At 42.5% G+C, this 24600-nt stretch overlaps 1 protein-coding gene across 3 annotated transcripts in view; it reads left to right on the top strand.

Annotated features, from left to right (window-relative positions):
* Nucleotides 1-23493, top strand: part of C2H1orf21 (chromosome 2 C1orf21 homolog) — a 224304-nt gene extending 200811 nt beyond the window's left edge. For 2 of the 3 annotated variants that reach the window (XR_009537220.1, XR_009537221.1), the window contains exons 5-7: nucleotides 2752-2812; nucleotides 7029-7133; nucleotides 22692-23493. Coding sequence is in view for 1 of the 3 variants with exons in the window: in XM_060131782.1 (XP_059987765.1) it covers nucleotides 2752-2812; nucleotides 22692-22730 (100 nt within the window). In the remaining 2 variants the exon portion in view is untranslated. The remainder of the gene's footprint in view (nucleotides 1-2751; nucleotides 2813-7028; nucleotides 7134-22691) is intronic. The other variant, XM_060131782.1, reaches the window with a different exon arrangement.
* The last annotated feature ends 1107 nt before the right edge of the window (nucleotides 23494-24600 follow it).

The raw sequence follows: 24600 nt of genomic DNA, 5'->3' as shown, positions 1-24600 counted from the left end.
GTGGCATGGACATATATAAACTACCAAATTTAAAATAGATAGCTAGTTGGAAGCAGCCGCATAGCACAGGGAGATCAGCTCGGTGCTTTGTGACCACCTAGAGGGGTGGGATAGGGAGGGTGGGAGGGAGACGCAAGAGGGAAGAGATATGGGAACATATGTATATGTATAGCTGATTCACTTTGTTATAAAGCAGAAACTAACACACCATTGTAAAGCAATTATACTCCAATAAAGATGTTAAAAAATAAATAAATAAAAATCGCAGCTTTGGTTTTTTGTTTTGGTTTCATGGGTGCTTATTATACTGTTATTTTTAAAAATAACTAAATAAAAGTGAGCCATGAACTACTAGCCAGGGTGTGTCCTGCTGTGAGGATTAGGATTACCCCACTCCCCTGAGGTGCAATTGAAAAGTAGTAATGATGATCATGAAGAAATGACTGTGGGGCTTCCCTTGTGGCGCAGTGGTTGAGGGTCCGCCTGCCGATGCAGGGGACGCAGGTTCGTGCCCCGGTCCGGGAGGATCCCACATGCCGCGGAGCAGCTGGGCCCGTGAGCCATGGCCGCTGAGCCTGCGCGTCCGGAGCCTGTGCTCCACAACAGGAGAGGCTACGACAGTGAGAGGCCCGCGTACCGCAAAAAAAAAAAAAAAAAAAAAAAGAAAGAACTGTGTTTAGGCTAAGATTTGTCAGGAGTAATGGAATTTCATTTTTGCAGGTGAAGTGTTTGGGAATTAAGACCTTGCCTTCTTATACTTTCGCAGCTTAGGTGTTTATTGTTTGGAAGCTTATTTTTTTAAGTGACTTAAAATGGGAGCCGTGTATCTTTCAGCTCTAGAGCTCATTTTGTCCACCTTTCCTTCGTTTGATTACTTGTCATTAAGATTCCATAACATCATCACCCTAGTCTCAGGAAACTGACAAGTCACAGAAAGAAGAGCCTCTGATGGCAGGGTTAACTCAGAAGAGCTTTGCTGGGACCCCGGGGAGCCACAAGAATGCTCCAGGGTATAAATGGAGTATAATCTATCAAAATTTTGAGTCACTGTGTTGTATACCCGAAACTAATATAATATTGCAAATCAACTATACCTCAATAGAAAAGAAATGTTCCAGGGGAGCGTTGTGTTTTCCAAGGTGGAATTTTAGTAATTAGAGAGAAATAGGAATAGCCGAAATTGTTAAGCTGTAGTAGTTAAATCCCAACATACAGGCTTTTAGAAAAGACTTTTAGATCTAATTAATCTTAGCATCAAGTATTCATACTTTATTTTGTTTTGTTTTGTTTTGTTTTGCGGTACGCGGGCCTCTCACTGTTGTGGCCTCTCCCGTTGGGGAGCACAGGCTCCAGACGTGCAGGCTCAGCGGCCATGGCTCACGGGCCTAGCGGCTCCGCAGCACGTGGGATCCTCCTGGACCGGGGCACGAACCCGTGTCCCCTGCATCGGCAGGCGGACTCTCAACCACCGCACCACGAGTGAAGCCCTTAGTATTCATACTTTATAAACTAAATGAGAAACAATCCAATTATCCCATCCTAAATCTTGAAGAAAGACAGTAAAGCCAGCCCAGCATGCTTTTCTGTCTCCTCCCCTCACTCAACAATCATCAACTTGTCCATCAGAAGGGGTTTAAGAATCAAGTTGTTACCTAGGGACTGTTTCTCACAGTGCGATGTGTACCCTCGTAGGTAAGAACTATTATTAATGCCACTGTGTTGATAGTTTCCACGTGAGAGGAGGGCATCCCCGTTTACCTAGGCGGGAGTCAGTCGATAGGGGGTAATTTACTTCATCAGAGTGAAAGTTCTGTCTCTGTCCCTATGGAAGAGATTTAGGGCTTCTCTCTGAAAGGAGCGCATGAAGAACAGCAGAGTAAGCCTCACGCTGTCTGGTTACACCATCTCTAAGACAACACACAGGTAACGAGGATCTCCGTGGTGGGCGTTTGCTCCATCTGGCGGGGTCTGCTGCACCTCCAGGGACAACAGTTTATCTGAAAGAGCTCAGTTAGTGCATCGGGATTTGAGAATACATAAGTCACCCTTCCATTCAAGACCCTTTCCCTCCTGTCCGTGAATCCTCTCTGCTCTCCTTACCTTCTTAGTTTTGTCCTCACCAACCACGTCCATCTCATTAAGTATGCTGTTAAATAGCAAAGAACAGGTAAGCACACAGGGCGAGGGCTACTCAGACTTGCCTCCTCACTTACTCTCACGTTCCAGTGGATTTCAGTTCCAAAGAGGTGCATGTGCTGTCACCAGTACAGGAGATATTCAGGTCAAGTTCTCGGCTCGTTTGCTGCCAGCCCACACCTATACAGTCAGCTGAATACCATGCTGATGCTGACAGCCCGTGTAAAATACACATTTTAATATAATAACTAGGATATATTTTCTTGTTATGGTTACAGGGTTGAAATATGCCATGTACTGCTTGCCTGTGCTTTTTGTTTTAAGTACAAGGCAAAAATTGGGCACACACCTCCGAGTAACACCACTATAAATAACGTGTACGTTGAAAGGAAATTGCGTTCCTTAAATCATAGGAACTGATAGACTGTTAGGAAACACGTTTGCAGGGTTACTGTAATGACATTTATCCTTAGTATGACTTCAGAGTACTTCAGTGGAAAAGTCTGCAAGAAATAAATGACTGCCCCGAAGTTTAGGGACTCGGCATTTTTCATCTGAGGGAGCTAGGTTTAAGAAAACACTGAAATACGCACTTACCTACTCTCTGTTTTTCAGCATGCACATCTCTGAAAGCCAGCAAGAATTCTTCAGAATGCTGGATGAAAAAATTGAAAAGGTAAGAAGTAAAATTACATGTTTCAAGGGAAATATTGCCTCATGAGTTAGAGTAACGGTATTCTGGTTTCTGTTACAAAGCTTTTCTTACAAGGGGATGGTTAGAGTTAAAACAAACGTCCACACATCACAGCGTGGCTAGGAGAATATTTAATGTATAACAGAGCTTCCCAGGATCCTGGGCTACCATTGATCTTTCATTAAAGTGTGGAAAGTCAGGTAGAGACTGGTAAGAGCCTTTGCCTAGAAACAGAGCGTTGCTATCTATCACTGTGTATTGTCTGCACCTGGTGCCCTGCTCGGACCTCAGACTGCAAGCAGGGAGGTCCTTAGTCTACTACATACCCAATGTTGCTCTGAGTTATTGACAAATGTTGCAAACATGTTGCAATCAATACCTTACCTCAGGGAAGTGGCCATGAGACAGGTAATATTTGCATTTTACAGATAAGGAAATTGAGGCTCATGCTTGAGTAACTTACCCAGGTTTGCAAGGCTAATAGCCGTCGTGTTGGAATTCCAGCCCACGTCTGTCTGACTCCAAAGCAGAGTCTCCAGGTTGCTTCTCTAAAAGTGTGTGGTTTTTACAGTGACAGTAAGACACAAAGTTGATTCATGTGGAAATTTAACCCATACTTATGATCTCAGAGTGCCATATGAGAATTAACTGAATGAAGGGTTCAATATGGTAACCATTAAAGGCTTACGTGCTTAGAGAATTTAAATTTATCACTGCAGGGAGTGAATTTTAAATACTAAAGTTATACATCTGAGAATTATAATTTGAAAACCTTATTCTGAAGAAGAGTTAAATTCTAAATTCAGAACATATCACGACTATGGTTAAGGCATCACGGGCCAATTTTACCTTTGAAATTTTTCCACTTTAATTTTTACTTCTTTTTTTACTTTTTGTGGCCCTTGAGCATTTCTTCATGAAGTCCTAGGTTATGTGTATATCAGTCAATGGAAGATAGTGAAGGAGGTCTTAAGTTCATCCGTACTTCAGTAACAGACTCCTCTCTGAGGTGGACCTCTCCTGAAAGAATCATTATATAATCTTCTAATGCACCATTAAAAGACCAGCATCTATTACCAATGTGAAAAATAGAAATGGGTAATGAACTAAAGTAATAGTTTAATCTATAGTGTTCCTTGGCTATGCTTACATTCTCATTTGAGTATATATATATATATTTTTTACTTTTAGTGAAATTTTAGCTTATGCATGACTTTTTAGATTGAAAACATCATCTAGGAATAATTACCAGGTTTCACATATTGGTTCAAAAGCTGTTCAACTTGCCAGTAACATTTTGTTTTCAGTAAAGAGAAGCATAAAAAGCAATATTTTGTTCCTACTGTAATGGTGAAGATCTTTTCTTTCTCTGGATTATTTCTCCTCCACTAGCTTTTTGGCAACAAAAATATTTGCTTAGTAGTCAGAGGTAGTCTGTAAAAATTGAGACCTGAATTGTAAGTTATCTTTTTAAACATTTACAGACCCTGACAAGGTGTTTTAAGTGATCTAATCTCTTTCTGGTGTGTTTCCATAATTGAAATTCTACCTCTTGTTACTCAAAACTGAAATTCATTGTTCCCATCTGAAATTCTACTTCCCTTCTTACTTTGCATCCAGGATGTAGACTGTGATGTGTTTAGCACAACAAAAGCAAAGTTTATAACTTGATCATTTATTGGATGAAACTTTCCTTGGACAAAGGAGCATTGTAGATTCAGGATACAGTGTTCCCACTATATATTGAATATATTTATATTCAAAAATGAGCTGTTAAATCTGTGATACGTGCCCAGTTACAGATTTCTAAGGGAATTTTGTATCTTCTCTGAACCAAACTTTCCTATTTCTGCTCTCTTACCTGAAGTTCATCCTTCTGAATTTTGTGAATATGCTATCCTATGTATCATCTAAACATTAAGCCTCCCCAAATTAAAATGTTCCTTTTTAATATATGTGTTCAGCTTAATATAGTCTTCACGATAGTTTATATAATCAAAATTGGAAGTTGGATTCTTATGAATCATTTTCCTGACTTTTTACCATTGCCAAATATTTCTTTGGTCCAACTAATATTTAGACAACCATAAATGCAATTCACATCTATTCTTTAGGTTATATAGGATTGATTTAAAAAAACTAAACTCAGAGCTTCATGCTGCAAATTGGAGTCATTCTGAGAGGCCTTGAGTTTTGAGATATAATCTTTCTCAGAAATGTCCAGGAATTCCTCTTTTCTTCCTTAAGTTGGTAAGAAGCAAAATTGAGTGAATCTGTAGAGATTTAAACCTGCCGTTCCTTGATTCATCCTTTGTATTTATTGAATGTCTACGGGGCATAGTTTGATTTACCTTTCAACTCTCCTCTCCATACTAAGAGAAATCTCTGTTCTGTCTCTCTCAAGATATATGCAAACGTACCATTAATATAAGGAAACGTGGACTGCTAGGTGGTTTAATACTTACAGTGAAACTTAATGTGGACTACTCTAATCAAAAATGATCATGGTGCCGAGCTGCAGTGTACTTTTGCACCACAGCTGGGCAAGCAGTTTTCTAAGAAGTTACTGGTGTCAAAGAAAAGCAAGTAGCAAAAATGCATTAACAAAGTATTTAGCGCTTTTGATGCTAAATTATTTAGCATCGTTTAATTATTTAGCATGCCAGGCATTATGCTGTGACTCAGGATAGAAAAACAGATAGGAACTAAGGGATACAGAATAAGTAGGAAAGAGTCCCTTGACTTGAGGAGCTCAGTTTTAAATGCAGATTTCTTTGAAAAGGTAATTATTTTACCAATGGAGGCGTCCTTCTTCCATCACCCCTCACACCATTATCACCGTGAGTCAGGTCCTCCTGTATTGAACGTAGGTGTTTCAGGGGTCAAGTGCTGAAACTTGAGGTCCGTGAACCAGGCAGTTGGGACATCCTTGGACACTTGACACCATTTCACTATACTGGCGTGAAGAAAGCCAGGACACTGAGCTGCATCTGGAGATGACCACGAGAGAGATTTTTGTCAGGAGAGCAGTGAGAGTTCAAAAGAGCATTGTAAGCTCTGATCTACTTTTGCTTTTCCTTTTGGAGAGTAAAACAATGCTGTGAAACAATGGGAGCACCTCATTTATCTTTACCTCATTCTTTTTCACTTGGTTACCTAACCATTATTCCATTACAATCTATAGTTGTTGTCCCTGACAATTCACAGGCTCCTGAACTTTATGTGAAGTGGTGACATTTGCCTAATTTTACAGCTTAAAGAAAATGACAGTTTACTGCAGAGCAAGATAATGATTTTAAACTCTCATCTTTCACTGTATTTAGAGGAGAAAGAAGAGATCTAGATGATTAAAACTTGGCCCTGTGGAGGAGTTTCTGAATATCATACCAAAGACAGATCACATCAGATTTTAAGATGTGCTTTCTGCGGTATATTTGTGTACTTGTAAGAAGCAGAAAAAGTAAATACATTTTTTAAGTATCTGCATTAATACTGTCTTTCCCAGGCAAACGCAGGGATTTATATTTTGCTTTAGGAAGATGTAAGAACAGCTGACAACTGAGAAGTCTTTTGCTCTCTCAGAGAGAGCCCTGAATGTTAAAGAATGTCTCAGTGCAATGCCAGTTGCATCTGGTTAGTTTTCCTCGTGAAAAGCATCTTAAGCTCTGTTGGGTCATGGGCATTTTTTTGGAATGTTGTAAAAGTTAGAAAGACTCTCCCTATAAAAATGCACATGATATCATATACACAAAATTCTTAAGTAAAATTTTAGAGTTTTTTAACTGTCTGGAGCCTGTCCTCGGGCCCCAGGCAAAGAACCCGTGCATTTCACTTATGGGCTTTGCTCAGATCCAGGGCCCAGCTATACCCATGAGCACCCACGAGTCTCGTCAGGGTCTGATCTTATCCATATGTATCTCTGACTGTAAAGAAAATTAGGAAAGTAAGCACAGATAACTCCAAGAAAACCCATTCTCCTTCCTTTCATCGCTCCCTTCTCCTCTTTGAGAATAGCTCATAGTACTTCACCCCCCGAGGGTGAGCTATCAGCGTGCCACCATGACTCGCATGTTCCTGTACGATTTTGAGACTCCGCCTCTGCTGACTGGAATTATTCAATGTGACCTTTTGAGGAAATGTCTTAGAAAGAGCAGCGGATGGATTTAAAATCAGCTGATTTTAATATGTTTATCTATAGACCTTTACATCTGTTGAAAAATCATTTACACTTAGAAAATGTTTGGGTTCCTGAAGTGGCCTGATTTCCTTGGCCCCAGAACTAACCTAGTTGGTGAGAAACATGGTAAGTCTGCATTTATAAATTTATTTCAAGGGCTCCTTTTCTTAATATTATGTCAGATCAGTCTGAACTACGCTATGAATCAGTGTGTCAGAGATCCGAAGGTGTTTGCTTTTCATCTGGTAAAGAGAGTGACTTGTGTGTAATTATGAGCCGTGATTTTTGGTTCTATATATAAACTCTTCCTGAAGTAGACTGTTTAACTGCAGAGCTGCTATAGAATCGAATATAATATTTGGCACCTGCAGTTGATGATAGGTTTTACTTTCTGGTGGTGCGTTTCAAGGTCTCCTCAGTGCCACTAGTGATGAGAAACATGGGACTGTTGTATCAGATCCTGAAGAGTGTCACCCGGCCTGCTCCATGTGTACAGAGGAAGTCATAGCATGTCCCTCCCACTAGCTTGTCAATTTCCGTAACAACCAGGGCCTTCAGCACTGGCAGAGAGATGCTCTTGCTGACACGTGTGTTTTGGAACTGCGCTGGGCTGCCGTTATTCCATTAAACAGCTCCTTGCTCCATGGGAAACACAGCAGGGCCTTAATTTTGCTAATAACCAAACCCTGCCTTGTGTCTCCTTCCCCTCCATCCCCCTGCCTTGCCTGCTCTCTCTCCTGTACGTACCTTTCCTCATTCGCTGGTCAAAGTAAAGCTGTAATTACAAGGGTAAGGCTGTGACTCAGCCCTGTTTTGTTTCTCTCCCTACCGCATAGCTTCTTAATAGTTACTGTGATAACATTGGTGCAGGAGCCACTGGCGAAGTGCGTGCACACTGTGGACTTTGAGGATCCTAGCGTTCCCCAGCATTCCATGTAGCGACTAGTCATGGGTCATGCAGCCAAGGAAAATAAAGGAGGCAGCAAACCTAGAAGAATGCAACACACCCAGTCTCTGCTCACTTTCTTTTTTCTGGAGGGCTTGATTTTCAGAGAATTCTTGAGGTTCTATCAGCCTGGTGCCTCAGGGAGTAGCAAAGGAGAAGAGTCCAGGTTCATGAATACAAATAAAAACCATGCCATTTTTGTGAATGCAGTGAGGCCGACAGTGCTCTGAACTCAACAGCAACCTGGGGCACAATCGGTGAATGGTGTCATTTTGCCATGGGTGTAGTACTTGGGCAAAAGAAGGTGGCCCAAGGTACCACTCAGAGCAGAGAGACAGTGATGCTGGCTTGTGTCGTTTTTTTGTCTTGTTCCCATTCGGTTTCTCCTTCCCTTCCTCTTCCTGGGCTATCTGTTTCCTCTCCTCCCCATGGCCTTTCCACTCTTCACGCTTAGCATCCAGGGGCATTGTTTTAGCCCTACAGAGGGCCCTTGGGGACAGAGGGTACCAGCCTCTGTCACTGCTAATTTATTATTTAAGAATCTCTAAAAGAACTCGAAGCATTACATAGACGGTTCCCTAAGGATAAAAGTTGGGTCTCTTTGTTTGCCTAGAACCTAGCACAGGGCCTGGGACAGAACAGAGGCTTAATAAACTTGTTGAATGAGGGAATAGGGCAAATAAGACCACTGGGCTTAGCAGAAGCAGAAGCACACGAAGGAAGGAGGTGTGATGGGGCAGACTCCTGTAGCAGAGGGCTCAGCGTGATAGGAGGGGCTCTTAACAGTTAGGAGCCCCATGGCAGGTATGTAGTAGGTACAGTGCCAAGAAACAGAACTGAGAAAAGTCAAGAAAAGAGGCAGCACGGAGCAAGTGAAGGAGCCTGTGCTTCAAACCCCAGGCAAATCCGAAGACCCACTCCAGTAGTAGCTGTGTGACCTCAGGCTAATTGTTTAACCTTTCTGATCCTCAGTTTCCTCACCAAAAAATTTGGATAGTAATACTAACTTGTCCGGGAAATTAAAGAAAATTCATGTAGAGTCTATAGCAGAGTGTTTGATGTTGTATGTGCTCTGTGATTGGTAGCTTTTATTTTGGTTGAAGTTGCCTGTATCCACATCATAAAGGCCATTTGTAGAGGAAGGATTTGGGGGAGGTGGTGACTGAAACTGAACATGCAGAACTTATCAGATTGAACCTTGCTTGAGCAAGTGCCTTCCTGTGGTATAGATGTCTCCTTGTAGACAGAGAATTAGAACAGGATATTTTCCGGTGTACTGGCCCACCTCCCTCCTGTGTGGTATAAACATGTTAAGGAATTAGATTCGTGTGAACATTTATAGAGCCATTAAATAACCTGTACCAGCTTTTGAGCTGATGACAGAATGAGTCCATGAGTCAGTGGCCCGGGTACAGCTGAATCCCTATCTGTATTTTTGCTGTTTGGAGGGTTCATTCTTTTTTAATTCTTGTGGGTTGCTTAAAACCTGCTTTTGCAAATATTCATTAATACTAGTCTTAAAATGTTTATAACAACAACAAAAAGTTAGGAAAGGGGATCCCTAACAAGATCATTAAAGCAGTAAGACTAACTTCTTTGATTCATTTAACAAGCTTATCTGGAATGTGTTCTCTGGACGCAGAAATGAGCCAGGGCCATGGAGCTGCACCATGAGGAATTAGGAAATTGGGTCCTTGCCTTTAGGGAGCTTCTAATCTAGCAGCATAAAGTTTTCAGTTGGGAGGAACTTCAGAGAGTATCTTATCTGATTTACCCGCAACTTTCCAAACTCCCACTAAACAGAACCCTCTGTAGCAAAGAATGAGGCATGCCCCTTTATATCAATTGGGAAGGAATTATAAAACATATTATGTTTTGTACATTTCTTGAAATGTTTATTCTGATATATCTTGTTATTTGTGGGATACTTATTCCTCTCTTTGAAATTCTGTGGAGAATTCCTAGAGAAAGCATTCTTGGGGTAGACACTTCTAGATTGCCCTCATTTTAATCCCATTTTTCTAAATAGAGTCAAAAGAGGAGTACCAAATACTTTAAGCTCATATTATCGAAATTGGTTGTTGGAGGTTTGGAGATGTTTAATCATATTCTGCCTCCCTTCTGGGTTCTTAACAAATTTAAAATAGACACAGAGAGTCAGGTGAGTATCATGGGTCAGTATCTATCTTATTAATAAGTCTCATAATTCCCAAACGCAGAGCTTCTAGTAAACTAAGTTTGGAATATATTTGCAATACTTAAAACATGAAAAGGATCTGTAGCCAGCATATATAAGGAAGTACTATTAATGCTAACCAATAAAAACCATCAATTAAAGTTATGAGTCTATATCCTTGAAATTCTCTTACATGTGTGCAATAAAGTTCACTGAAGCATACATACTGTGCTCAGTCGCAAAAAAAATTTTTAAAACCTGGAAGCAGTTTAAGCACCTAGCGCTAGAGGAATGAATAAATAAAATCCTTTATAGACCCACAGTACAGTATCATGCAGCAGTTAAAAGAAATGACCCAGGCGCATATATATCTCCACAATTATAGATCTCAAATCATATTATTAAATGAATAGAGGAATAGAGCAGAATGATAAAGAATTGTATGACACCATACAAATTAAAAAACCATACACTGTTTTTAGATGGACATTCAACAAATATTTATTAAACACCAGTTATACATACACGTGTGCGTGCACACATTACTATAGTACGTTTTGATATGATATATTTATAAATGGCATGTATTTATATCTGTTTTATACGTAAACATTCATATATAAGATGTATAGTTTATTTGGTATATTATGAATATTATACAATTATTAAAGTATCAAAATGATCATACCAAACCCATGATCATTGTTGTACCTGGGGATGGGGGAAGGGGAATGGGACTGGGATGGTAGTTTCATTTCTTCAGGGAGAGAGTGGCAGCTAGAAGCAATGTTATAAAATGTTACTAGTTCTTATGCCTGTGATTGAAATGCAGTGCTTGTTACATTCATTATACTTTTCTGTATCTTTTAAATTTCTCAAAATTCAGAGAAGTCTATGAAAAGAGGAATATGTGTATGACAAAATGTCAGGTGGAAAACAAGCAGATTACACAGTAGTCACTGGCGTTGCTCACACCTTCCACTGCATCCACATATGTACAGTTTGGTGGAAGAAAACCTTCAGGAGGAACTAATACACGGGCACCAAGCCATGCTCTAAGTCACCTGAAGTTCTTCTGGGTTTTTGTTGTTGTTGTTGTTGTTGTTTTGATTGATTGATTGATTGATTGATGGCTGCATTGGGTCTTCGTTGCTGGCTTTCTCTAGCTGTGGTGAGCGGGGGCTACTCTTCCTTGCGGTGCATGGGCTTCTCATTGCGGTGGCTTCTCTTGTTGTGAAGCACAGGCTCTAGGTGCGCAGGCTTCAGTAGTTGTGGCACGCAGGCTTCAGTAGTTGTGGCTCGTGGGCTCTAGAGCGCAGGCTCAGTAGTTGTGGCACCTGGGCTTAGTTGATCCGCAGCACGGGGATCTTCCTGGACCAGGGCTCGAACCCGTGTCCCCTGCATTGGCAGGCGGATTCTTAACCACTGCACTACCAGGGAAGCCCAGTGCTCCTGTTTTAATTTCATTTGAAACTGCTCCCATTTCCAAGGGCTCTGATAGTCATGGCCGCAGATGGAGTTAACCTCTATTCATTGCTGTTCTTATTGGCCAGTTGATCAAATGTGTGACAAGCCTTAATATAATCAGAGCTTCATAACTTATTAGGCTAAACAGTCCCCACAAATTCAGTTAGTTCTCTTTGCCCAGCTTCTCATATGTCCTCTGGGCCTCCCCCAGTTGTTATCCTCCCAAAGTGTTAATTCCCAGGAAATGTATTAGATTCATCAGGCCAATGGAAACCTCAGGATCCATCATGAAATCCCATGGACCCTGCTTTTCTTCCTCTTTTTAGGGTGCAGCTTGCCCACCTTAGCCATGTCCTGGAAGAGGAAGGAAGCCAAACGGACATGTTCTCCCCAACCATGGGCCCAGGACACCCACTCCTCGCTGCTCTCTGGGCCTTTTCTCCCTCGTATCTAGCTAGTTCACTCTTCTGTGCCTTCTGCGGGCAGGGACATCCCATCAGTAGCTGCAGTCCTCTCCCTGGCCAAATGCATGTGCTTCCTATTCTGAAAGCAAAGAAGAAGGAAAGGGAAGGTGAGCGCTGTGGTCCAGCAAACAGTGTTGCTCCTCGGTGTAGGCAGGAGGGAAAGGAACCAACTTGTCACATTCTCCCCTGTCTGGTAGGCTAGCCCATGGAGCATTAAGACGGGCAAACCCAGCATTCTCTACTCTCTCCACCTGTGGCTGGGTGAGTCAGTCACCATCCAGAAGGCCTCAGGGGGGTGGGAGGAGAGGGGATAAGGAGAGCCTGCTGGGTTCTGTAATCCAGCAAGAACGCTGATTCTCATCTGACTGTTCTCAGTTAAAAACTATAAGGAAAGGAGGTGTGTTCTTAGTCTCCCCAAACCTCCAGCCATGTTCAAAATAAATTCTAGGGTATAAGCAATTAGTTCAGAACAAAGAGCTCTAAAGAGTTTGTCTGGAAGGCACATCTTTGTCAAGAGGCATATGGATTGAAATCCCAGGCCTGCTAAAGCCATTGTCCTGAAGGAAGTGAGTCTTAGAGGAGACCCATGAAGCTTCATGTCCTAGAGGAAGTGAATCCTAGGGGAGACCCATGAGGCTCCAGTCCACCAAGTGGGTTCTCCTGGCTTAGGGGTGAGGGGTGGTATTTAAATCTTAACTCTTATACCTGAGAATAGACTAATTTAAGACATCTCTTTGAATTAAGTCCATCAAATGACCTGGAAATCTTCTGCAAAGAATTACGCAAAATTTTATGGTGTATCTCTTTATCATTATAAGGAATCGGGTATAACAGGGAAATTTTTTTATAAGATAATATCAAGTAAAAAAAATAAAATTAAAAAATTTGTTGTCTATCATAGGATTGAAACTATATAAAAGTGACATACATACGGACAGAGATTTAAATGAAACTTGAAAACTTTCTAATTTATTAGCAAGACAGGGTTGTAAGAAAACGTTTTAATTTAATTTTGATTTTGATCGATGGTTTTTTGGTTTATAAGAACAATTTTATAAAACAATCTTTTGGAGAAGAACCCTGGCCCCATCTTGAGAGAAATGTCTCTCAAGGTGGAATTTATCTCTGCTGTGTGAGCTCTTAGGAAGAGGGCCCGAACCCGTGACAGTTAGCCTCTGAACCTACAGATGGTAATTGTATTTTCTGTGACAGAAGTGGGCAGAATACAGCCCATGGGCCAAATCTAGCCTGCCAGACAAGAATAGTTTTTATGTGTTTAAATGGTTGGGGGAAACAAAAGGCCAAATAATATTTTCTGACATGGGAAAAATCATGTGAAATTCCAACTTAAGGGTCCACAAATAAAGTTTTGTTGGAACACAGCCATACTCGTTCTTTTACTTTTCTCTGTGGCTGCCTTCATGCTTATAGCTAGAGCTGAGTTGCAACAGAGACCCTTTAGAATGCAAAGCCTAAATTATTTACTCTTTGGTCCTTCACAGAGAAAGTCACCAACCCTGCTCTAGGACATCGGTTCAATATGGCCCAGAGACATGGGCATCCTGCATTCTGTATCCCTGCTTTTTTTTTTTTCTTTTCTTTTTTTGGCCTTGCCATGTGGTGGCTTGTGAGATCTTAGTTCCCCGACCAGGGATCAAACCTGTGCCCTCTACATTGGAAGCACAGAGTCTTAACCACTGGACCGCCAAGGAAGTCCCATCCCTGCTCTTCCCTGTCCTCACTCCTGCTCGCCTCCTCGTGGGGAAAGGAGCATCATCGAAGTCATCTGAGTGCCAACATCAGGCAAAGCAGGACCTTGAGAAATAGGTCCCTTGAAGCTTCTAAAATATCCTTTTTAGAAGGATAGAATCAGTAGAATGAGGATTTGGGTATAATAAACGCTTCATGGGAGTTTTAAAGCTGTTTAGTCAATACATTCTCTCTTGGAAAGGAAAAGGCCAGTATACTAGGGTTCTTGTCACTGTGGTTGTTACCGTGGTGATCATTCCTCTACATGGTCAACAAAACAGTCAGAGGCTGTCATACCCCTACTGGTCATTACGAACGATTCCTTTTTCCAACTGAAATGATAACGCACAAGTCTAATTAGAATAAAGCTCATTAGAAACAGGCTTGGCCATTAATGCCTTGATTGATTTTTCTAATGAAATAAGCCAGGGGAGGAGACTTGAACAGCACTGCTAATTATTTTTGCTTTTCTTCGGCATTGCCTCAAAACTTGTTATAAATTGTGATTGTGCTGTAATGAAAATGCTGCTGAAACACTCCCTGACTGAAGAGGCTCTGACACTTGCAGCCCCGAGGAAGCAGTGGAGGGCGCCTGACTCCTGGCCCACAGCCCTACAGGAGGAGGATTCAACAGCAGCCCCTGGGGGGTGTCCTTCATTTCACTTTTCCACCCTCTTCCCGCCTCCTCCTCGTCATCTTTGTTCTGGATTCTGGCTGGTGGTTCACAGATGCTCAAGCTGTGGAATGCAGCTCTCGTGCCCCTGTATTCCTGGTTCGACAGAGTTTAAATGTTCAGGCTCCCATAGAAACTTAGATCCGAGGTTGCCGCTGGTTGGTGATACCTGCAGGAAAAGTTTTGGGGAAAAAGACGTTAGGTGGGCAGAGAAGCAAGACGGCCCATTAAGTGTCTGTACCAAATACTGTTGGGATAATTGTGTTTCATTAATCAAGATGTTCTTTGGTGCCCAGAAAGCCAGACTGCCCCACAGTGCAGGGTAGAAGGCTACCAAAGAGGCGCGACTAAGTCAAGAAACAGACTCACTAAGCCCACAGTTAGGAAGAGAGAGGAGGAAGGTGAATCATGTAAAGGAAGCAGACAGGTGGTAGGAGAATTCAAATAATGCACAGGTCAGAAACCTATGGAGCTTCCCAGTCATCCAGAGAGGTTCAGGAGAGGAGGGGGAAGTCTTCATTTGTCAGTTAGCCTGCTGTATGATGAGTATAACAGGGCACACTTCCGGCAGAAATAAGCCTTATTAAAGCACACTTCTGTGGGCCACACAAGGATTCCATTGAGTGTCAAAAAGACGAAGAGGAGAGAGCAGTTCTCATGGGTTCCCTTACCCTGCTCCTCTCCACCCGGGTGCCCCTTCCCAATAAAGTCTTTTGCTTTATCAGCAAAAAAAAAAAACAAAAAAAGGCAAAGGGGAATAAGAGACGTGTTCTGTTCTGCCCCCTATAGTAAGGGAAGCAAACATTTTGGCTAAAATTACTTTTAATACGTGGTGGGATGGAAGGATGACTGAGGGGAAGAGACCAATTCTCCCTAGAGCTTTCACTTGAAATTATGATGTTGAACAAGATCGTAAGACTAAGTAACCACTAAGAGAAGTCTGGGGAGGAGGGAGTATGAGAGAAGAAAGCAATATATGTGGAAATGCAGGATATACAAGAAGGATCTGCCAGTTTCGGACACAGTGGATGACCGATCCTGTTGTTTTGTTCGTCTTTTATATGTTTTAACCATTTTTTCTTTGGGATATTAGATGGTTTTTTTCCATGCCTAAGAAAAATGCTGCAATGAAAATATTTGTACACTTCTAAGAATTTTATAAAGGTATAGTTTACATGCCATAAAATTTACTTATTTTATACGTACAATTCAATGATTTTTAGTAAATTTACCAAACTGCATGACTATCACCACATTCCAGTTTTAGAACATTTTCATCACATCAGTAAGATCCCTCCTGCCAGCATACAGCCAATCCCCTTTCCCATCTCCAGCCCCAGGGAATAAATGCATATATTTTTAAAAACATATATTTGGGAGTTTATCATTAATATTGATGTCTATGATTGCTATAATAAGGGTATGAACATTCTTATGACTCATAATACATATTACCAAATTACTTTCCAAAGCAGCCCCACCACTTTACCAGGCTGCCAGCAGTGTATGAGAGCTGCGCTTCATTGTACACTCCCAAGAATTGGGTATCGCTATTTTTAAATAATATCTAATTGTCTTCATTTGGATTTTTTTTATTACTGAAGCAGACCGTTTTTCTATTTGTGTGTTTGCTGACTTTATTTGTTCTAAATGAATTTCCACTCTGTGCCCTTCCCTCTTGTTGAAATCCTCTTACATTAACTTTTTTTATTGATATGAGCTTCTCATGTAACTTGTCACTTACACATTGTATGCTGCAGGTATTTTTCCCATTGAGGTTTGCCTTTTTATTTTGTTTTATTCTTTTTCTTTTGGTATGCAAAGTTTCATTTTTACATGATGAAATATGTTCATCTTTTTATTTTCTACGTGATCTTTTTTATGCCTTTGAGGCTAAGGGTTATTTCCTTCTCCAGAGCTTTGACAGAAGCTCAGTTTTATGGTCTGTTTTGTATTATTATTAAGATTTAGCACATCATTTCTCTTGGAATCTGTCATTTCTGGTGACCCTCTTTGTCAAATACTTAATTCTTACATATCTTAGGCCATATTACCAGGATATCTTATTCTGTACTGGTGATGTTTTTGACGGCTCCACTTTAAAAAGAACATGAGAAAAGTGACACACATGCAAGGGAGTAAGACCTAGGTGGAAACCTCGTTATTCACAGGTAATGGACCGAAGGATGCTATCAGTCTGGGAAGACCTAGCCTCTGGTTACAAAGGCCCTGACCGTGCCATTCTGTGGGAGTTACAGAGAGGCAGGGTTTGGGCTCAGCTGTGAACAATTTCATGAGTAGCTGGAAAAGTATCTGACATGTTCCAGTCGTAAAGAGAAGGCTCCCTGCCTATAATATGGTCAGTGGAGGTCTGTTCTACATTAGATGCAAGGTAGGGGAGGAAGACCTCTGGGTCCCCTTCCAACTCCAAAATCTCAGAACTCTCTAGATACTGTTCCTCCTTTCGTTTATTCAGCAAATATTTAGTGATCATCTAATATGTCGCCAGCACTAGTCTAAGTCCTAGGGATGCATCAGTGCAGAAAACACTTTCAGCCCACTGGATGCATCTATTCAAGGGGGAAGACAGCCAATAAAGGAATAAAGCAATACATTAATGATGTCAGGTAATGATAAGTAATATAAATAAAAATGAAACAGAGTAAGAAGTGCTATTGTATATAAGGAGCTCAGGGAAGACAGTGAGGTGACATTTGAGCAGAGGTCTAGAAAATGTGAAGTGATGGATGGGGTGAGGGCTGCAGGCAGGAGGAGCCAGCCAGGAAGTTGGAGGAAGGACAAGCATCCAGGCCCTGAGGTGCCAGCTTGTTTGAGGGCCTGGATGTAGATGAGTAATCCAGTGGTGGCCCAATTTCTCACATAGTCAGTTTATTAACAGTTGGATCTGTTGACCTCATTTTTCAATATCATCATAAGAGCTATAATTTATTATGTACCATGTGCCAAGCTTTGCCAAACACCTATGTGTATTACTCCTAAGTCTCCCAACAGCACTGCAAGTTAGGTCTTACTGTCCCCATTTTACAGATGGGGAAACTGGAGCTCACTGCTTCCTCTCTGGAACTTTCATCTTGTTCTAGTCTACTCCATTGGGGAAATACTCAGTTCACAGCTGACTCTTACATGCTTGAGGTGTATGTATTAGGCCAGATGCACACACATCTACAGAGAAGTACTAGAGACTCCTGTGATAAACTCACCCCTGAAACTGGACAGCCAGCCCTAGACTATTTGCCTGCGTAAGCTTGAGGAGAAGAAGTACTGTAGGCACTTTGGAGGAATAATTCCTTTATTTGAAGTCACTCTTTGATCTGTTCCTCTTTAAACTAGCAGAATTAGGACAATGTCCTTTCCTTTGCTACACCTTAATATTGCTAATTCTAAGCCTAGACATTTCAACAAACAAAAAAATCCTGACCCTAGAACCTCAGAAATGTATGAGTTGACATAAACTTCCAGTTTCCAAGAAAACAATGCAGACATGGAAGAGGGCATGGAAACTCTACAGAGTAGGGCTGTGGTCAGGGAAACTGGTAGGCAAAAAGCTCCTTGAGATTTTTTGAGTCTGAGTCTACACCAAAACGCCTCTGTGGTTCTTCATACGACCCTTCCTTGTCAGCGTCCTCGTGCGTTTCCATTCTTCCCACACGTGGGGTCTCGTGGGGACCTGGCTGTCTGTAGCTTTCAGTGTGTCCTTTGCACAAGGGTGGAATTGTGTCTAACAGTCCCTAATGCTGGCTGCATACAGTGTCTTTACAAAGACTTCCATTTTGTAGTCCCTTTAAGGGGAAAGGGCATGCTTTGGACTAAGAGAATTGCTGTGTAGCTCCCAAACCCAGCTCACTCCCGCTTCCTGCCGTCTGACAGCTGCAGGTTTTAAGGTTCTCTTTTTAGCATAGTTCTTTAAAAATTTCAATGAGACGTGAAGTCATATTATAGAAACAAGCTCCCTATCTGGCCCAGTAGAGCCTGTGTGCAGGTGGGGCCCTTGTGATGCTGAGATGGGGCTGCTTCAGTACGTTTTCTTGGGTTCCCCTTAAAATGACACTGGCCACATGGGAGCTCTTACTCTCCTTGTTTTTGATTTCCAAGTTTTCTGTTCGTAAAATAATTGCTTCTCAGAGCTGCTGACAGGTGATAATAACAAAAATAAAACTGATTTGAATTCAGTTATCAACTCACTACAGTCATAACAAAAGAGGCAAGGATTAGCCCTGTGTTCTGGGCTTCTCTGAGGTTTGCCCACAAGTAACAGGACGCAGGACTCCTACCTACTTTGCAGGGTTGGTGTGAGTAACCAATGAAATAGTGTCTGCAAAGCAGCTGATGCAATTTTCCTTCTCCTTCTCATAGTAATTATAATAATTTCAGAGGCGCAAATGCTTGAGAAATGGAAGTTGCAGTTTGGGTTGACGCAGAGCGTTTACAAGAGATTTGTCCCTCAAAAGAGGGCGCTTCCCTATGGTGACAGTAAACCTGGAGGGTCTGTTTAACCCTATAACTCATTTACAGAGTCGGAGACACCGCTTTATCAGCGAGTGCACCAGTTCACGTGTGTGTGTGTCTGTCTGTCACTGCATCCAAGTTCTTCCTTGTGGATAAGATGCCCTCTGAACCCCAACATTGGCCACCTAGGCCTTTGCTTTGATTGAGGCTTCTTAAGAAGGGAAGGGATTGAGGTGTCTGCCATAGAAGCTTTATTTGAGCACATGGGGTTCTGGCCCGTCTGGGGTGCAAGGCTGAGGTGGAAGGAAGGGCTCCCTGACACCTGGCAGAGTACCATTTGTGACGACAGTTCTCACCCACCCAACCGCCATAAGGCAGGTGGTCCTTATTCTCCTGCCAGGGCCTGGACAAACAGGGGGTTTAATAGCAGTAGTAGTAATAATAGCAGCAGCTAATATTTATTGACCACCTGCTAGAAACGGTATTTTTCCCATGTAATCCTGATCACAACCCTATGAAACAGAGACCATGATTCTCCCCAGGAAACCAAAGCCCGAAGATTTGCCCAGTGTCTCACAACAGTGTGTGTCCACATATACACTGGAGAAGTCCTCTCCTTTCCTAACGTAAACTCCATGAGCCCACCTTTCCCTCCAGCCAGACGCTCAGAGGCCACTCGCAGGTCTACTGTCTGAGCCCCATGAGTTGAGGATACGTGGAGAGCACCATCTGATACATTTCTGATAGGTTTGGATGTGTCCTGTTGCCCACAATGGAGAATAAACTCCCAACGGTCAGGGTCCACGAGGGTCTCCTTTCTAGCTCTCCACCATGTGGCTCAGGGAGTGTCTCCTGGGTGGTCTGGGCCAAGGCAACAGCTGCCATCTGCTTGGACACTGTCACCAGGGAGGTGTCATTGGGGACACACTTCTCTTGTCAGGAAGATTGCTCACCCAGCTTCCCTGCCCAGGAGACTTTTTTTTGCAGCAAGTAAAACAAGCCTGGAGATGACACCAGGCTCAAAAACTCCGCAAGGAGCAGGGGTGAGAGTTGGCAATGTGATAGCAGAAGAAACCAAAATCTGCTAATTGGTAATCATTCAAAGAGAACACGCAATCTGGGGCCGGTTAGCACGGGAATGGGCCACCCTCGTGCTTTTGCAGGCCACGAAGACTTCTTGGTGTGGCAGCACTTTTTTATTTGTCAGACACACATGTACACATGTGTACACACATACATGTATAAAATTATGTGCCAGGCCCGATTTAATCACTTTACTACTATTAACTCACTTAATCTTCAGCAACCACATGAAGTTGGTACTGTTGTTATCTTCGTTGTACAGATGGGGAAAGTGAGACACAGAGAGGTAACTTGATCAAAATCCCAGAGCTAGTGAGTCACAGAGCCAGGATGACTGCCCAGCCAGGTGGTACCGTCATGCATTAGAATGATGCTGAAATATTAGGAGAATGTGAGCTGCTTCCAATATGCAGATACTGTGACAAAGAAACATGTCATACATTTGAGAAGTAGTTGTATGCAAAATTATTATTTTCTTTATGTTTTAGATACTTTTAGTAATAAGTCCCAGTTATAAAGAAAATTTTATTTTTAAAGGAACTTTCCCCCCAGAATTGAAACATGTAGTGTGTATTTAAAAAGAAAGAAGTCGGGGCTTCCCTGGTGGCGCAGTGGTTGGGAGTCCGCCTGCCAATGCAGGGGACATGGGTTCGTGCCCCGGTCCAGGAAGATCCCACATGCCGCGGAGCAGCTGGGCCCGTGAGCCATGGCCGCTGAGCTTGGGCGTCCGGAGCCTGTGCTCCGCAACGGGAGAGGCCACAACAGTGAGAGGCCCGCGTACTGCAAAAAAAAAAAAAAAAAAAATCACGAGAAAGAAAAAAAAAGAAAGAAGTCAGCCCCCTCCCCTTCCACTGCTGCTGAGCTAGCTGTTTTTGCTCCTGCCCATAGCCATGGTCAAGCCTACTCTCCACATGTTTCTCCCGCCCTTGTCTAGGTCGTGGGGAGGCTTAGATGCCAAGCGCTTTAGACAGTCAGGACATGGCTCTGACTTCTGTTGGAAAGAAGATGTGGACTTTGATCACTCATGCAAAACCCTAAGGTATTAACATGGGATGTTTGCAGAGACCAACTCCAAATACCACCTATGCTGTCTAGTCAGAAAGTTAAAGATATGTGCATGGCATGCCAAAGATTGGATGTCGGGTAAAAGCTTTATGACTTCGGAAAACTTCTGGGCCTCTCTGGGCTTTGTTTTTCTCATCTGAGGAATGGGAGACACAACAGTACATAAGACATAGGGCTGTGGTGGCAGAATCAGCAATACTTGAAAAGTGCTAAGCACAGTACCCAACATGGAGAGAGCATTCGGCAAACTTGAGCATCGTGGGATGTTACCTGTTCACACTTGTGTGATCCAGGAGTAGAGGGCTCAGTCCAGTTGAGCCAGTATGATTGTCACTCCAGGAAATTTGAAACAACAAACAGACACAGAGACTGGAAGTCACTGGAACTAGAGCACATTAATAGCCACTCTCAGGAGGTAAGGTCCATGTTGTTCCCACATCTGTCCTTTCCAACCTTGGTTACTGAACCTTCACTTCTTTGGGATACCTTTGTATCTTTCCAATACATTCCTCTTTTTTTTTTCTTTAAAAAAAAAAAAAAGAAAGTGGTCAAAGGATATAAATAGTATGAATACATGACTTTACACAAAGCCTTTATCTGTGACACAGGCAGGACAGGGACTTGTTTCCGTGCTCTCTGTGAGAGACTACAGACCAAGGAGCCATGTGCTTTGACCAAGACAGCCCGGTGATGTCAGACATGGAGCTTAAATCCCAGGCCTAACTGTGCCTTCATAGAGTATATAACCTGCTGGAGAGAGGATGAAATATGTTCAAAAGTAACGGCTGGATATAGTTCTTAAGCCCTCAAGTAACCTGTTTTGTTAGGGGATGGATGCATTAAAAGCATTTTTGCCTTCCTTGTGCATCCCACACATACCAAACATAGTCCTAGATATGTTATACATATTCAGTGAATCTTTGTTTTTTAATCCCTGTTTTAACCTAGAATGGATTAAGGGACTTCCCTGGTGGTCCAGTGGTTAAGACTCTGCACTTCCACTGCGGGGGGCAAGGGTTTGATCCCTGGTCGGAGAACTAAGATCCCACATGCCACACAGTGTGGCCAAAAAAAAAAAAAACCACCACATTAGGGTGGATTAAAACTAAGACATCCAAAAAAAAAAAAACTAAGACATCCCTAGATTATGCCATCCTCCTCTGTAGAAGTGTAATAAGTTCTGGGCTTGGAGATATAGCTGTGGAGTGTGAACAGCCCGAGCAGAAAGGGACTCGGTTCACTGTTCATTTTGGTTTCTCCTGTTCATGACAAATTGGTCTCCAGAATGGATAATCCATTTGGTAATGACTTGGTGAAAGGCTGAGTCTTTCCTGTGCCTAGTATAAGTTCTTACCAATACAAAATAAGGGCTTATTGGGGGCTTGGTAAAACTTCCATGCTATGAGGTATATACAGTTTATAAATCAGCCAGCACGTATTTATGACTTAACCTTCCTGGTGCTCAGTAGTCAATGACGGAGCCTGGCTCCTGTTGCAGGGAGACATATACTGAGAGAAAACCGATTGCAAGTAACTATCTCAAGCCTTGCTTTGGATTCTCAGTCACATCTTATTCTTTTCTTTTCCTCTCAAGGGTCGAGATTACTGTTCGGAAGAAGAAGATATCACATAGCACCAATTCTACCACTCAAACTGGGAGCTACTACTGTGTAAATAGGTTACACCCCACGTTGAAATCTTTGCAAAGGTCGGTTCTCTTCAGCGAACAGCACTATAGCAAAAGAAGATCGTTCCATATCGTATGCCCCATTAAATTACAATGTTTCTTAATGAACTTGCAAAGGAATATTGCTAAAAACAAACAAAAAAAAAACTGTTATCGAACTTTCTTTGTTGCTGCTAGTTAAAACTTGTTGCAACTTTTCACTTCTCTCAGTGTCCAGGTCTGCAGCAAAATTCTGCAATTTCACCTTAAAGATACTGTTGGTTTTACAGATGCTCTCCAACCTATTTTCTATAAGATAAGGTAGTGGTGAACTCAGATATCCAACTTCTGTCCTAGACCGGTTCCGCTTCTAAGACAAGCGCCTCCTTCCCTCTCTCCTCCTTCCCTGCCTTCCCCTGAGCAGTCCAAAGCCTTGCTTCTCACTGGCAGTGTCGCGCTTTGGAGAGGGGACGGTTGCTATGGCAAAAGCCTTGTTTCTCTGTGAAGAAGAAGTAGAGACGCTGTTGTCGATTAAAAGCATGTTGTGACATGACTCCTGGAAGTGACATAGGAGCGAACGGCAGGTGGTTTCATTTCCTGGGTCTCTTAATCAAAGATCAAGCTTGCAGCGTCAGTTTTGCTCCGATGCAGACGGAAGTGTGATCACAATCATTTTGAATCCCTCTTGCCTACTTTTTTTTCTAAGAAAATAAACATTTTACTGTTTTTATGTTTCCTTGTCTTCTCCCATTCATCCAGCTCAGTGTTTTATGATGATCCTGGGTGCGGAAGACGAGCCCTCCTTAGCAATGACTCCTTAGTGGCTCCCTACCGTCCCATTTATAACCCACCAAGCATTCGCAGTGCTGACAGTGGTCAGAGGAGGCGAGGGGACGTCCCACGGCTTTTTAGGAGGGCCTGAAACCACCCTGTTAGCTTTCATCCTGTTAGCAAATAAGCCACCCTACTTCCCTTCAAAATGGCACGTGGGCCTTGCCACTTCCTTTCCCTTACTTGCAGCACTGGATGGTGTGGTGAAAAGCGTTTGCCGACTAGAAAACTTAGTACATGGACACTGGTGATGATATTCGGAGATGCGAAAGCCAAAGCCCCGGGCAGTCGTGGGGAACATGAACTGTGGGTTTGGTAGAGTTTATTTTTCCATATTCTATGAAGAGAATGGTCTCTTCTCAAAGACAGAAATAATATTTTTAACAAATGTTGTCACAAGTAAATAGCAATCAAAAGGAGAAAATAACCTTTGTATTTTTTTAACACGTTCGATAGCTTTGACGAGGGTTCTCTTTGTTACTTTCACGGGAGGGCACCCTATTCAGTGCCACGCCAGCAGTCCAGGTGTGGGTTTGGCCCACAAAAAGAAACACAGCAAAAGCACTGTGTGTTTCTCTGTTTGCAGGGTTGTGGACGCGAAAGGCCTCAGCGTCAGCCACACTGCCACCCTCCGAAGGTGGGTAGTTAATAACGCTCTGGGTAGTTGAGAGATCACCTGCCACAGAACAGAATAAGAAGCTTAGTGTGTTCTTGCTGTGAAAATGAGCCTTGACCTGAAAATCCATCCACGGAGCTGGTGGCACCAGTAACGTGTTCAGGGGGAGATTCCTTATCTCCTTTTAGACCCGGCACACGCCGAAAGTGAGAGGAAGGAAACTCAGTCAGGCACTAGAGAAAATGGACTCAAACGTTGGCAACAAAAGCCCTTCCTTCTTTCAGCCGGCAGCAGCAGCTATTTGGGGGAGCAGCTGTGGTTGTTACATAAATAGAGACGCAGCCAAAATTTCAGGCTTTTTATCCAGCTTCGAGCAGAAAAAACGCAGGG

The sequence above is a fragment of the Lagenorhynchus albirostris genome, chromosome 2, assembly GCF_949774975.1.
Source record: "Lagenorhynchus albirostris chromosome 2, mLagAlb1.1, whole genome shotgun sequence".
NCBI classification, from domain to species: domain Eukaryota; kingdom Metazoa; phylum Chordata; class Mammalia; order Artiodactyla; family Delphinidae; genus Lagenorhynchus; species Lagenorhynchus albirostris.
The sequence above is the reverse complement of the archived record's forward strand: the minus strand, read 5'-3'. Positions and strand labels throughout refer to the sequence as shown.